Here is a 15,469-nt window from a genome sequence, read left to right on the forward strand (position 1 = left end):
ATGGCCTCGTATTTGGAAGACGCTGAAATTGAGAATCAGTTTATAAATGACACCGATTCAGACTGTTGTACCGATGACTCTGAGAGTTGCGAGGAAGAAAGTGAATCAGAAATTGAAGTCGATGAAGAACCATCATCTTCGTCAGCAACCTGGGGACCACCACACCAGCGTGGCAAGAGGAGTGTGAATAATTATTCAGGTGGAGCTGTGGGCAAACTGTGGCAAACAGTTATAGCATCTGTCGTCGAACCTGGAAATGGACAAATAAACTATTTTTCCATCTCCTGGATCTGAACAGTTACATCCTGTTGTCACACAGAGAATTTCATCTCGCTCTTGTGCGGAACATGCTGGAAGGGGTCCACTTCGCCCTCAACGGCCCAGGGGTCGAACCCCTGCCGTTTCATTGGAGATACCTCGATTAGAGGAGCTCAAACCACATCACTGGCGGTTGATTTCGACGAAGAACCATCATCTTGGTCGGCAACCTGGGGACCACCACACCAGCATGGCAAGAGAAGTGTGAATAATTATTCAGGTGAAGCTGTGGGCAAACTGTGGCAAACAGTTATAGCATCTGTCGTCGAACCTGGAAATGGACAAATAAACTATTTTTCTGTCTCCTGGATCTGAACAGTTACATCCTGTTGTCACAAAGAGAATTTTGTCTCGCTCTTGTGCGGAACATGCTGGAAGGGGTCCACCTCGCCATCAAGAGCCCAGAGGTCGAACCCCTGCCGTTTTATCGGAGATATCTCGATTATAGGAGGCCAAACCACATCACTGGCCGACTTCCTCTACTTCGCAATTGAGGTGTCATGTGTGCTTTTCGCGTGGGAAACGAAGAACCGTACGGACAAAGTGTGTGAAGTGCGACGTCAGACACTGGATTTCCGGATGTTTCCTTGATTTCCACACTAAGCCAACAGTCCGTTAGACGACGCAGGTGGGAAGAGAGACAACTTATAAAGCTGGTGACCAAAAATCATGTAAGTAGAAAAAGAATTTATAACTTAAAATTAGATTTTAAAAAGCCGGCCGCACACGTGGACTGCGCGACGACACATGGCGTCATTCGTCCCCTTGACTTTATTTTCATGACGCCATATGGCGTTGCTCGGCTCTTAAAGGTTAATTTGAAATTTCAAGACTGTAAAATAAGTATAAAATGGAAAATATATTTAACACGTAATAAAATTTGTATATCTACACAGATACCAAGTCATGAAATCAAGCAGCATATTATCAAATTATCTTGCTTACTTGACATGCAATGGCACCACCGGTATTCCATCCTATGAGAATAACAGGCCTTCCTGGAAAATCAGTTTTCAGTTCACTGATTTTGGATCTAGTAGCTGCTATCATTTGATCAAGACAATTTGTCATTGTCATACGACTAGTACCAGCTCCTGTTGGCATAATGACTGTTATCACTTGGCCAAGTGTGGATAGATGTGCAAACCACTGCTGTGCTCGAGTTGTCTGCACTGACCCAGTACTTGGACTGGAAGGAGCTATCACAAGGATAGGATTGCCAGGCAATTTCCTCTGAAAACAGTTCATAATACAACATGACGTTTTCCACATAATTCTGCGTGTATTAATAATTTCTTCCAATTCACTCAATGACAATGGGCTATGGAAAAGTTCAGAATAATGCTCGAATGGCAGAGGACTGACTTACAAACTATTCTGTCTTTCCTGTTAATATTAACACTGGTTTTCCCTTAGAGATGGCAGTAATGGTCCATTTTTGGGGGTAACTCAGAATGCTTCAGCAGCATGTTTTTACAGTACTAGTATCCATGGTATGATTAGTGACAGCGAAAGATCTGTCATCATGTACTGATTTTTCCACAAGAATCCCAGCCCAATTTTCCTGTACTCAAATATCTCAAGTTCATTGGGTTACTAACTAATATCGTTTTTTTTTTCAAGGCATTTCTTTAAGAAGGCCTTGGAATGCATTAGTATGTGCCAGTGGTAAAATATGAGAGAACATTATGGAGACAAAACTTAATAATCTACAAATAGATTCCAAAGGGTTCTGATGATGGTGTATTACCCAGTAATTCTGAGTGTTAATAATGTATAGCTATTTTTCCCTGAAATCAATGTTTTCTCCTAAACTGAGCTACTTACCTGAAGCAGTAATACTTCGGGCTTGTATTTGGAAGGAGCCTGGTTTCAACCTCAGATCTAACAGTGATCATTTTAAAATTTATTTTGTGGTTTTCCTCAATCCCCCCCCCAAAAGATGAAAATTGGGATAGTATCTTTAGATTTGGCTACAACTTCCTTCTACATCCTTTCTGACCTGATCATTAGGCCTGAACCAGTTCCTTCCGCATTCTTTCTAATTCATTACTCACAGTCATCTAACCAGATTTATATAGTATGCATTACTGACAGCAAAACAATTCGCGGACCGGCGATTTAAATATTTAAATCACCCTGGGGACCGGCATTTTTATACCTACTACCCTAACTTGTGCACTGTTCACTTTAAAAATTAATATAAAATCTCCTAATTAATTTTGTGAACTAAAATTTTTGGAGAACACTTACCAATGCTCCTAGAAGTGCTTGAGAGTGTGATATTTCTGGAAACATTCCCCTTTGTGAAGTGGCATTATACACTTGCAAATGTAGACAGTCATAGTATTTTTTTTTGTGAACTGCGCAAACACGGCATTGCCTAGAAGGATGCTTCCCCTTGGAATGTTCACTCTTCACAATTATCATGTGGGTATGTTTCTGCATATCACCCTGAGAGTCGCCCAGGGGTGTGCACGAGGCCTGCGTGGGGAGGGAGTTCATGACCTAGGTTGCACTAAGTGTGTCTGACTCTGGTTCTGCCGCCACCATCTGGTCTGTAGCCCAAGCCTTTGCCACATTCATCAGAAATGCTTTCTATTTCAATTTTGAATCAGGGTTTAGATATTTGTAAACCAATAATGAATTGAAAATGGCAAAATTTATAAGCCACAAGGCAACTTTCACTTTTATTATCTGTGGCCACAATTCTTTGTTGAGCCCTGTCACTTCCACTGTCTGAGTCACTAATCACTACTCCTCCACAAGGCACGTCAGATAGCTCATCGGAAAAGCTTGCCTTCAACCGCTTTTGTCCTTGAAACATATTCCCCTCTACTAACTTCCTGCCTGGTACATAAACAGCTGGAAGGGGCAAAGTCTATTTTCTTTTCAAGTAGGGACCCTAGCCAGCCAGGTCAAGTTACTGAATACCTAGCATACATTCCGAAGATTTATTATGCAGTATTCATTGCAGTTGCGTGGCGCCAGGGCAAGGTATAGTGTGTTTCAACATAACGTGTCCTAAAGTCATAATAATATGACACCGGTCTGCCACGTTTAAAAGCGAAAATCCTTTTAAAGGGCATGCGGTCCACAAAATGATAATGAAGCAACATCCATACACAAAATTTATATTCACATTGTGAAACATTGTATGGCTCATGACAATGATACACAAGAGAGCAGCTTGTAGGACAGCGTGTTACCCCTTCATAAAATCCCCTTGCCTTTTATCCTCAGTTGTATACTCATAACTATCCTTCCAATCTGGAGTCCCTCTCTCACATCCACAATCCAAGACGAGATGTATGTGTAAAGTAGCCTTTCCAGGCATGATACTCTCACACCCATTCCCCTTCATTACCAGGTTTCTTCCATGCACCTTGCAGGCAACACCAGTTTGCCCACTTTTACATAATGGTTATTCAAACAGCATAATGACAAATATCTCTGTAAGTACAATGACTTACTACTATACAAAACATAGTGTAAAATTTCTCTATACAACTAATCATAATTTCAAGTCTATGATGGTCTCCGATGAATACTGATTCAGAGTTTCTCACATGTTGCCTATTAACATAGCACAGACCGCAGTTGACAACTACACTATATACACTGGCAATCCAGCATGCATATGGCATAAGCAATGAAAAGTGGCCAACAACAAAACCATGTGGAGAATAGTAACCACAGAACACAAATTATTTCCATAACACTGAAAAACAGCAAGTGACTATAAATAATATATTTACATAACTATAATTTGAAATACATATCCTACGAAAATCTTAGTGGTGAATCTTAGAGAGCTAGACAAGAAATGTTGAGAACATTCTAAACCACGAATTGTACCAACACTGTTCAACATCAGTGACTTCTACATGTAGCTTCTACAATGTATCGATTTTACTAATTTCTATTATGCACAATTCTTTACTGCTGTATGTAATATTTCTATGTTTAATAAGCACTTCATAGGCCAATGGATCCATTATGTAGAATTACATCCCAGGTGTATATGTCCCCATAATGTAATGATTATACATGTATTTCAAGTGTTTGAAGGCCTGACAATGACATAAACATGTTGCTCATCTTACATAAAGTGGTAAGAATACACCGTGTCACTGTGATTTTATTTACTTTCATAACCCATGTGATCATATGTATAACAAAACCAATTTAACTGTATCACAGCATATCAAGGTACTAACAGGTTTATGCTGACTGAGACTACCAGCTGCTGGATCCCACGGTCTCTTCAGTAAATTGTTGAGGTTCTCAGCACTTGCTGGTCCTGTTTTACTTGCCAAAGTTGAAACAGCTATCATTTTGTCTACCAGTGTTGGAACTTTAGCCTTCAAAGACTGAAACAAAATAACATCGTGACAATTCTTTTTGAGCACTCACCTGATTTCAATAAAATACCAAGGTATACATTTAGACCACTGGCTTTTGTTATATCAAGTCTACAGAAAATACATGCTTTAATAAAAAACATGTAACTAAGAAATTTTGTTCACACTTCGATAAGTACAATAATTACATTCCAAAAGATATTTCAACACATTACTGGAAAAGATCCACTTACATTAAATAGGGAATCATTTCTTTTGAATCAAACTCCTTCATCCCCATTCACAATTTCCTTAATTACTTTAACCTCTTCACCCTTATTTCTCTTTTAAAACAGTGAATTATCTTTATCTTTATTGTACAAACATAAATTTAAGGACAGTGTTGCCATCTCTGAAGTACATGAAAATTCATTTCCATGGAAAGAGCATGAGAAAAACATAAGGACACACACACAGAGTCAGTCATCTGCCTCCTGTTACACAGAGTGATTCAGAGCTCTAGAATAATATTCAGGGAGGTTGTTAGAGGGATCAACTGCTGCTGAAAATGTAAAGTGTTTTCTTTTTAACCACTGTTAGGGAGTTATGACATTTTGATGTTGGTCTCTCTGTATTATTATGATGCCTGACTATTATTACATGGAGATAATTTTTTTAACATGCCAACTAATCTATTTGGTTGCAATTAAAGAAAGAAAGAAAAAAAAATCTCTCCTTTTTGGAGCATCTTTCAATTCACACTTCACAGGACCTATTTTATAAAACATTCTAATCATGTGGTGCAGACTTGTCAAAGTACTGAGTGTACTTCCCAACAGGTGTTTGAAATGTCCTCTGCCCCTGAACTCATGCCTCACAGCAACGTTGAATTGAGCCCCTGACAGTAATTAGTTGTTCAGGCAGATTCCTAATGTCTGCGGTAGCCACGTCAATGTACTTAATTAAATTAATGAGATCATCACAACCACATAAAAATCTAGGGGCTCAGACCTGAAGCACATGAAGGTCAAGTGAGTGGATTTCCATGCTCAATCCATTTGCCTGACAGTAATTAGTTGTTCAGGCAGATTCCTAATGTCTGCGGTAGCCACGTCAATGTACTTAATTAAATTAATGAGATCATCACAACCACATAAAAATCTAGGGGCTCAGACCTGAAGCACATGAAGGTCAAGTGAGTGGATTTCCATGCTCAATCCATTTGCCTGGAAAGTTGTTTTCAAGCCAACTGTACACTTGGCATTCAAAATGGGGAAAGGCATCATCATGCTGAAACCACATGCTCTTGTGCAAATGTAGAGGAACACGTTTCAATAAAGGTGGAGGTATTTCTTCATGGATATCAGCACACTGCACTCCACCAAGACACTCCTGTATTAGAGGCAGTGCAATTATGTATTCAACCATGATTCTGGCCCAAATGCTGTCGCTTAATCTTTGCTGGAATGAGGAGTGACAAGTAACATGAAGATTCTCCACTGCCCATGCCTGCAAGTTGTGTAGACTTCTTGGAAATTCTGTCTCATCAGTCCACAACATTTGGCACAGAAGGTGGGGGATTTTCACAATAATGACTAGCACCCAGTGCAAGAACTAGAGACAGAGATGTTTGTTTCCCGGCTGCAAAATTTCTATTGGCTGTACTTAGACAGCATACAACTGGCTCTCACGCATAGTGTGCCATGCTGCACTCTGAGAAAGTCCTGTTGCAGAATAAAAGTAATTGGTGCTGGTTGATGGGTTACTGTGTTAAGATATACAACAAAGCCTCATCCTGCACACTATGTATTCCATGGCCAACACATGCAAGTGACATGAGAGTGCCTGTTTCTCTCAGATTACAATGCACCATTTCAAACACATGTTGGTAAGGATGTCTCTGCTCCAGATATCAATGTTGATATTCCCTCACTGCATTGAGAGAATTTCCATTAGAAGAACCATACATGAAATGTGTGTCTGCAAACTATGTATCAGTAAATCAAGGTGTTTTTGTTGCCACTATTCTTGTTACCGGTACTACTGATTCTAACTCTTCTTCAGCTAAAGAAAGCAGTCTTTTGGGATGTGGCACCATGTAGATGTGGTGTTGCTTGTACCGGTTCTCACGGTCTCTTCGCTTGTGGATTTCTTATTTTTCCTTCTACCCTGAAGATGGAGGCGATATGTTCCTCCAAAACGTTGGTTAACACCACATCTACATGGTGCCACATCCCAGAAGACTGCTTTCTTCATAGTCACCGCCGTGAAAACCTCAAATCTTCTTCAGCTGTCCACTTCTATGATCTCTGTGTGGAGGCCCCAGTCAAATGATCACAGTAGCAATATCAAGATAAACATGCTGTAACTCTGAAATGGAGGCGAATCTGAGATAAATGTTATTTTCATTTTCAGGTCTAAGGGACCTCCCCAACAACAAGAGGTCTGAATCATCCTCTATTCTTGGGCTCTCGTGTTCAACGGCTCCTATTTTGCTGGCTGACGATCTCTGCAATATCCAAAGTATTCACCACAAACAGAAATTTGAAATATAGTTAACCGGCTATTTTAGTGTAAGAGTAAAGAAAAGAATAAAACTAAGAAGAGCAAGGGGGTACTTTTCTTAAAAACTTCTATACAATAAACTCCCTGCTACCTGGTATGTGTGGGGGAATGGTATTTCCGGTTAGATGAATCTCTTGGTTACATGAGAAACCCAATACAAAGTCAAAAGAATACTGTCACATGATTTTTCTGGAATATAGGCATGGTTTGGATTGGTAATCAGATTTACTGAACTCTTACAACTCATAACTAGAAGTCAGAATTATGCTCTCACTGTTCTACATATTTCACAAATCACTTTAGGGCATACTAGGGCTTCTCAGACTGTTACAGTCTTCACAAGCTGTTGCTTGGTAGCAGCTTCCAATGGCAGACATTCTCCTTCCTCTGGGTTCCCGAACTGTCCCCGGTCTCAGCTACCAGCTTAACTGAACTCCAGCGGTTATCTAACATACTGACTAACTCACCAACTGACTGACTCCATTACACTGACTGTCTGAACTCATTCCTCGCTAACTGTTCCGATCAGAACAATTTGGCATGGACAGCACAGAAAACACTGTTCCTCAATTCATTTACGGGCCGTTGTCAAGTAATGGGTCTGCATGCCACAGTATGTTTTCACTTTAGTTCTTGTGTGACAGTATTCCTTGGTGACATAACAGATCGACAGGTGAATGATTTAGGACAGATATACTGTAATACAATCACAAATTCAACTAACTTCTACTGCAATGGCACCTGCATGAGGAAGGACAATGGGTACAAATCTGAAACTTTTCATTATGAACATGCCAGAAAAACAAATTTTGACACATTTGCATTATTTTTTAAACCTTAGTGTCTTACATTAAAATATTTAATTAGAAGTTGGGCAGATTACATATCTCAATAATTTTTGGATATTACGAGTACTCATTACAGGTGCACGTGGTAGGGTAGTTGGTTGAGGCAGTAGGCTACAAATAGAAATGTCATCGACTCAATTCCTGATGAGGTCTCTGAATGTTTCAACTGACCTAATCCTTTCAGCCACACTATAGCCCTGAGGTTGACTCAGCCTCTAACAGAAATAAGAACCAGGAATCATCCTGGGGGTATAGGGTGGCTGATGCGTACGGCTGACCTCACTGTCATCTCTGACCTTAATGTCTAGAAAATGGGGGAGCCTCGATATCTCACAATCCTATGGACCACCATGGCCTGTTACAGGGATAGCCTTACCCTTTATGGGTCTCATTATAACAAGCATTTTTATAAATCTTATAAATTTTCATTATATCAAGATTATGCTGTAAACAAAACAGTTCCAGGTGGAAATTAAAACCTATTATGACCAATCATTTAGTACTCACCTGAAGAACATCAAGATAGGCAGCAAGATACTGTCGACTCAGATTCTCAATCAGAGTTGCATGAAGCCACTGTGTGAGTCGTATATCCCAGCCCACACTTGCCAACATTTGGCGTATTCTGCGCACTGTCTTGTCTACTGTGATACGACGAAGCACTGGTTCATTCCAGTTTCCAGCTTGAGCTAATCTTGCCAAACGGTCCGCTTGCAGTAATCTTACCATCTTGTTGAATAAACGATTTTGAACTGGAGTCCAATTAACACTGCAACGTACGATACAGCAACTGGTATCCAAAACATTTATCTCATCTTTCCAAGGTAACACTGTACAATTGTGTGTACATATTAAATGACAATTCTATAAGAAGCAAAACAACGACCATAAAAATTGCAGTGATAACAACAGGAACAGAATTTCTTTTATGTATGAGACCAGGAACCTAACGTAAGTTTTTGTGCAAAAAAGACTGGCAAGTTGGTGCATGTTGGATCACATGACTATACAAGTCAGCAGTTTTATATCAGTAACTGGGATTCTGCTTGCTTTGTGGCTGTAATAAGGGGTTTATTTGTGCAACGGTTTGGGGAAAACATACTGGCCCATGACAAGATCAGGGTCTTAACAGTATGGTCAAGAAATTAAATGCCATTTTCTGAGACTAAAAAGTATGAATATCAAAACTGAATAACAAACTCATGTGGATCTTCTATTTTGGTATCAAATGAATGTCTTGTGCAATCCTTCTTGGATTTACCAATATTCAGTTATTGTCACTGCCTCTCTTATGACCAAACATGTAATCTCATGGTTTACCATGAAAAAATTGAAGCACTTAACATCACATCCACTAAGAGGTCATCACTAGCTGGAGGCAAGAGGAACAAAGAAGGTGGTTTCCATGTTCACCAGATGGCATTTGTTTACAGAGCAAATCATGCCCATTGCACAGTTTAACTAGGGTTTACTAAGGATGGAGAAGAAAAAGGCTTTTGCAACAGTCACCAAGTTCAAACTTTATATTTGATTTGATGTAAGTATGGGAGAAATGCATCTGACAGATAAAGTCTCAAATTTATACATCTCAGGGCAGAAACTAAATGGCATTTATTGTCTCATAAGCCAAACGAGTTCCATAATATGCATTCCTAACATACTGTATAATGCAGTTGATTCTGCAGTAGAATATTACATACCGTGACACTCGTTCTTCCCATTCGTCAGCGTCAACATCTTCTTCACGTCTTACAAAGTTCACGTGTGTTTCACACTCTTGCATCAGAGGTCTAACTTTGCTCATGTCGTATGGAGGAACTGGTACAGCAACATCTTCATCGACATCCACTTCTTCTTCAATTCTAACATCAGATAACTGTGTTTAGTATAATATAAATAAGTGGCCTCTGGTCACATATTTAAGTAACAGGACCAAGCAGTTATCTGAGTTCAAATAAAACAATGAAGGTAGTAATCACAAACACTAATATTAATATCAACAATAAAGTAGGACAAATTTATCCACTGGTGTAGCATACAAAGTTGCATTTCATTTGACTAGGTATATACAATATACAATGCATTATAAATCAAGCAGACCCCAATGAGACAGCAGGAAAACTGGGTCATGTATGCTGCTACTTTTAAGCCACCAGTAGCGCAGCTGCTCAAAGATTTCCCAAAGTTTTATGGAACCCGAAGGTTCATTACCGTGTTCTTAAGAGCCCTGCACCAGTCTCAATACTAAGCCAGACCAATCCAGTCCATACCACCCACTTCCATCTCTCTAAGATCATTTCTTTTGCAACTGTCATGAGCGAACTTGCCCTATAGACTTCTTATGTTCCACATACCAAATCTCATACACATTTTCCTTAGTTTAGGTAATATATCCAAAGGCTCCATCCAAGTCTGTGGCCTTTAGTGATATTTCATAACAAACATATTTTTTTACATTCAGGAGTTGTTAGCCCTATATCCAAAACCCAAGCTGGAGGACTACCCCTTGCCAGCTGCCAATCTGCTTATTCAATATACTTGCAACTATCCTCCACATCTGAAGGTAACCTGATCCATTCACAACCTGAGGATGTGCCATGCCATGGTGAAAAGGGACTCTCTTAACATGTGCACATTTAATAGCTCATACTACACAATGTGACCACCTCTGTGGTCTAATGGTCAGTGTTCCTGGCTACAGATCCAGAGGTCCCAGGTTCGATTCCTGGCACTACCAGATTTTCTGAGAAGCAGTGGGTCTGGAATGGGGTCCACTCAGCCTCATGAGGATAACTGAGGAAAGGTAGTGGCTCTGGTCTAGAAAACTGAGATTAATGGCCGTGAGAATCTGTTGCGCTGACAATGCGACACCCTCCTTCTGCAAAAAGTTGGCACTAACTTCACCGACATTATACAATGTTATATATTATACTAACGATTTTCTTGAAGTCAGTGAACTACTTTGATCTGAAGTACTGAAATAATTTTTCTACTGATTTAGGGGCCACCTTAAAAGAAAAAATCTGAAAAGATTTGAAATATGTAATTGATCCTGGTTATATATATGTTCACAGAAATTTCACATTATCACACCAGAGATCTTTTAGTAGTTATCTTTGCAAGCCAAATACTATAGTGCATTCATCTGAGAGCTACATGAAATTCATCTGGCAGCTCAGGGACCAGGGGAATCACTCTTCACATCAACTCAGGTTGACTGGCAGTGGGTTCTGTTAACCAAAAACCTATACACATTACAATTTCATGAAGAATTTGCATTTTTTGTCAGTGTATACAGGTTTTCGTGAATACAATTCCATGAGTACCACACGTCACGATTTTACAGATTCTTAACTTACAGTGGCTGGAAATGTACAGAAATGTGCCCTACTACAGACTATCTTCAGCTACATAATTCACTTACGATGAAAGGCTTGTCTGTGCCAAAGCTGCACAAGGCTGAACAAAAAGTGTCTTGGTAGGTTTCGCATATGTATTTTCTGGCCGCCAATTCCAAGGTTTAGAATATGAGTGGTCCATCAGAACAACATTCAATTCTCGTTCCTGCAGAAATACAAGGAAATTAAGACCTATACAGTAGTCCATTTCAATCAGAAACAACATTTCTCATTTAGAACTTCTCAGTTACTCACTGACTGGCCTGCTAACTGATGCAAGTAACTGCTGAGCTTTGTACAGCTGTCCTCACCACTCTCACTCACAGGACTCGGTAAATTCGACGAGTTTGGAGTTCCACTCAGATGACCAGCTACTGAAGATGCTGGTGAAGGAATCTGAATCATGACATCATAGCAATAATTTGAAGAGTTTAAGAACAAAATGGTTAGCATATCTCAATATAAAATATCAGAAGGACCGGTATGACTTGAAGAACACAGAATTTAGAATCTCTGGAAACAAATCAATACATGTATTTACGAGTATATAAAACAAATTTTTAAAACACTATTTCTGTTCTTATTATTGCATTTGAGATTACTAAAATAATGTGCTTCAATGACTATGAAATCAACAACAAATTAGTTAACAAAGCAAAAGCTTCAGTTAATCCAACTCTGCCCAATGCCCTTATTCACATATTTTAAACTAGCACATCTAACCCACTCTTTACAATGAAGCAAAATTTGCAAAAGCATTTATAATCTTGCATTAAATGCTACTACCTACAGATCACAGCATTTTCAAACAATACACACCAATAGATAATTTACTTAAGCCTTTTGCGTTCCCTTAAAAAGGAGTTTATTTTGCTCTAATAGCATAAATTATCATTTTCTGATACAAAACTTTTCAGTGCATATCTCCACAAATTCTAATTTTCAATGCCAATTGAAAAGAAATATGGTCCAAACCAGCATTCACCCCTATCTTGTTCTTACAATGTATCTGAACTCAAATCCAGAAAATAATTAAGAATATTAATGCTAAACACCTTTGAGACTCGTTACAAGTGAACAATCATCTCTCCCCTGAAATAAATTATTCTTATTTCTTACTGAAAACTTCATAAAACAACAATCAATAATACTTGTAAGTAGCTCTAGGAGATACTTTTGCTACATGTTTTGGCCTTCAAAAGGCCATCATCAGGCAAATACATTAAACTTTTCGTTATCAATTGCATGTCAAATACAAGATTCAGTGCTAAACATCCAAGTATATACAACGGTATAAAATGATATGAGTGAATATAAAATACAAATTACAATAAAAGTTTAAGTCTTGAAGTCTTAAACACTGTATCTTATATTTGACCTGCAATCAATAATGAAAAGTTTAATGTATTTGCCTGATGATAGCCTTTTGAATGCTGAAACATGTAGCAAAAGTATCTCCTAGAGCTACTCACGAGTATTATTGATTGTTGTGTTTTGACGGTTTTCAATAAGATGATACATAACAGGATGCATTCATTGAAAATTATAACTTATTCTTACCCATCAGAATAATATAGCTTAATCTTAACATATAAGAACCAGCTTGTATGGGGATTTGACCATGAGATACTTCTGCAGAAAAAGTGTAAATGGGAAACAACTGGCAAAATTAATACACTGTCATGCATTGTACTCATACTGTTATATCTTAACCTAGAAACCCTTCCAACATGCCTAACCCCTGTCCGTTTGCAGGATCCAAGATTTCCTTCTGAATACTAGCTGTAACGATAACCGTCTAACTTAACCTTACTGAAACAAATTAAATTTAATTCTTGAAAATGAAAGAATATGTAAAGGAATCAATCGGATCGAGATATTACCTGCCAACACTTCAAAACATTACTGAGAAAATCAATGAAACATTAAACTAGATTGTTATATTAAATCTACTGAATGGTTACTCATACCACAACGTTACTAGCAGCCAACTTTCAAGTCAAAGAATTATCAAAAGTGTATAAAAAATACACCATAAACAATTAAATGACTGTTAATGTACTTACTGGTACTGACGGCATTGTAGTGCTACCAGGAACTGTGGACAGTAACAGCTTCATTAAGCTGTCCTTTCCCTTTTGTGGTTCTGACATATTGCATACATATGTATTTCTATACTCCAGAACAGAATACACCTCAAAATATAACCATAAAAGCGGCAGCAGAACAACAATAGCAAAACTAAAGACACAACAAACACCAAATTCACAACAAAAAAAACAATCTTACCACCACTGACGCCACTGACCACGAACCGGACCAACCGTGTGCAACCCAGTGTTACTACCAGCCACAGCTGCCAACTTAGCCGCCGGGAATTCACCAACGGACACAACTCTCCCCGGCCCCTTCATATGATAGGTATTAATAATAAGGGAATGCGCATAATGTGCATAGAGTAATTGTTTTCTATTCGCGACTGTATTCGGTTATTGATGTGGTTAAGTTTTTGCATATGGTAATGTGGTATCTACTGCACTTTTTATCACAGTGTTTACACACACACGCGTCATTTGCTTCGTGGAAACGTTCGTTCTTGCATATCTTGTGGTGGAATCCGTGTGTTGCCAACCTAGTAATTGTGTGTCGTAATTTTCTATTGGGTCCTGTCCACGTTCTGTCAGTCCTTGCATCAGTGCTGTAGAACTCTTCCCATATTTCCTCTCTTTTTTGTTTTCTTTCTTTGATAACTTCCTCTGAGTTTTTTGTGCTTGGCAGTTGATATCTGAGTTCTTCTAATAGGAAATTTTCCTTGCAGAGTTCGTATGTTAATATGGATTGTGTGTTCTTAGGAAGCCCTAGCGCTAGTTTAAGGTATCTTGCCTTCACTTGTTCTATTTTCCGCAGGTTTTGTTTGGATAGTTTTTCCCAGGTTATCTCTATGCCATATAGTAGTATGGGACAAATTTTTGCATGGAATATTTTCATTGCTGTTTCTAGCGATAATAGTTGCAGGTTTCGGATGGTGTATATAGCTTTGATGGCTGCTGTGCATTTTTCTGTTATGTGTGCTGTGAATGTTGTAGATGTAGACTGCAGTGTTAAGCCGAGGTATTTATATTGTTTTACTGATTTTATGTGTTCTCCATTAAATTTTATTTCATCATTTTTTCCTTTTCTTCCTCCTTTTCTGAAAGTCATTAGTTGGGTTTTGTTTTTATTTATTTGAAGTTTGTTTTGTCTTGCCCAGTTCTCCAGTGTAGTGGAGGCTTCCTGTAGCTCCTCAATATTTTTTCCTCCAATTGTCATATCATCAGCATACATAATTAATTGTACCCCTGTGTGTTTTTCCATTGTTTTGGCCAAGTCTGCTGTTGTAATATTGAATAGTAATGGGCTGAGGGGGTCCCCTTGCAGTACGCCATTTGTTTGGGTTATTTCTTCGGATTCTGACACCGTGTCTTTTATTATGATTTTATTGTTTTTGAGGATGTCTCCTATTAGTCTTGTTGTTGTGTTCTCTTCTCCTACTATTTCCTTCAGTTTTGTTGTGATTATACTCCTGTCGAGTAGGTCGAATGCCTTGCTATAATCTATGAAAACTACATGGTATTTTCCTCGTGGGTGTCTTAATGCTTCTTCAATTGCTTCTAGTAGTGCTGTGATGGCTTGTATCGTTGATCTTTGTGGCCGAAACCCAAATTGATTTTCCGGGATAAGTGAGTCTACTGTTGTTGTTAAACGGTCAGTTAGGATTTTGGTCAGTATCTTGAACATTGTGTTTTCTAACGCTACCCCTCGGTAGTTGTTCGGGTCTTCTGGGTCTCCTTTTCCCTTGTACAGTACTTTCATCAGGGATTTTCTCCAAATTTGTGGTATGGATCCAGTTTCGAGGCATCTGTTGTATAGTCCCGTTAGTGGTTTTGATATAATGTCCTTTGCTTCTTTTATATGTTCATAATATATTCCATCTGGTCCTGCGGCTTTCTTGTTTTGT

At 38.8% G+C, this 15,469-nt stretch overlaps 1 protein-coding gene across 1 annotated transcript in view; it reads right to left on the bottom strand.

Moving 5' to 3' along the window:
- Window positions 1-13,804, bottom strand: part of LOC111865674 (KAT8 regulatory NSL complex subunit 3) — a 42,777-nt gene extending 28,973 nt beyond the window's left edge. The window contains exons 1-7 of the mRNA XM_023853875.2: window positions 13,539-13,804; window positions 11,728-11,868; window positions 11,499-11,638; window positions 9,775-9,936; window positions 8,582-8,843; window positions 4,539-4,691; window positions 1,264-1,551 (exon numbers count right to left, since the gene is read on the bottom strand). Of these exons, the coding sequence (XP_023709643.1) occupies window positions 1,264-1,551; window positions 4,539-4,691; window positions 8,582-8,843; window positions 9,775-9,936; window positions 11,499-11,638; window positions 11,728-11,868; window positions 13,539-13,625 (1,233 nt within the window). The 5' untranslated portion in view covers window positions 13,626-13,804. The remainder of the gene's footprint in view (window positions 1-1,263; window positions 1,552-4,538; window positions 4,692-8,581; window positions 8,844-9,774; window positions 9,937-11,498; window positions 11,639-11,727; window positions 11,869-13,538) is intronic.
- Window positions 13,805-15,469: the final 1,665 nt, after the last annotated feature.

This window comes from Cryptotermes secundus, unplaced genomic scaffold (assembly GCF_002891405.2).
Source record: "Cryptotermes secundus unplaced genomic scaffold, Csec_1.0 scaffold19, whole genome shotgun sequence".
NCBI classification, from domain to species: domain Eukaryota; kingdom Metazoa; phylum Arthropoda; class Insecta; order Blattodea; family Kalotermitidae; genus Cryptotermes; species Cryptotermes secundus.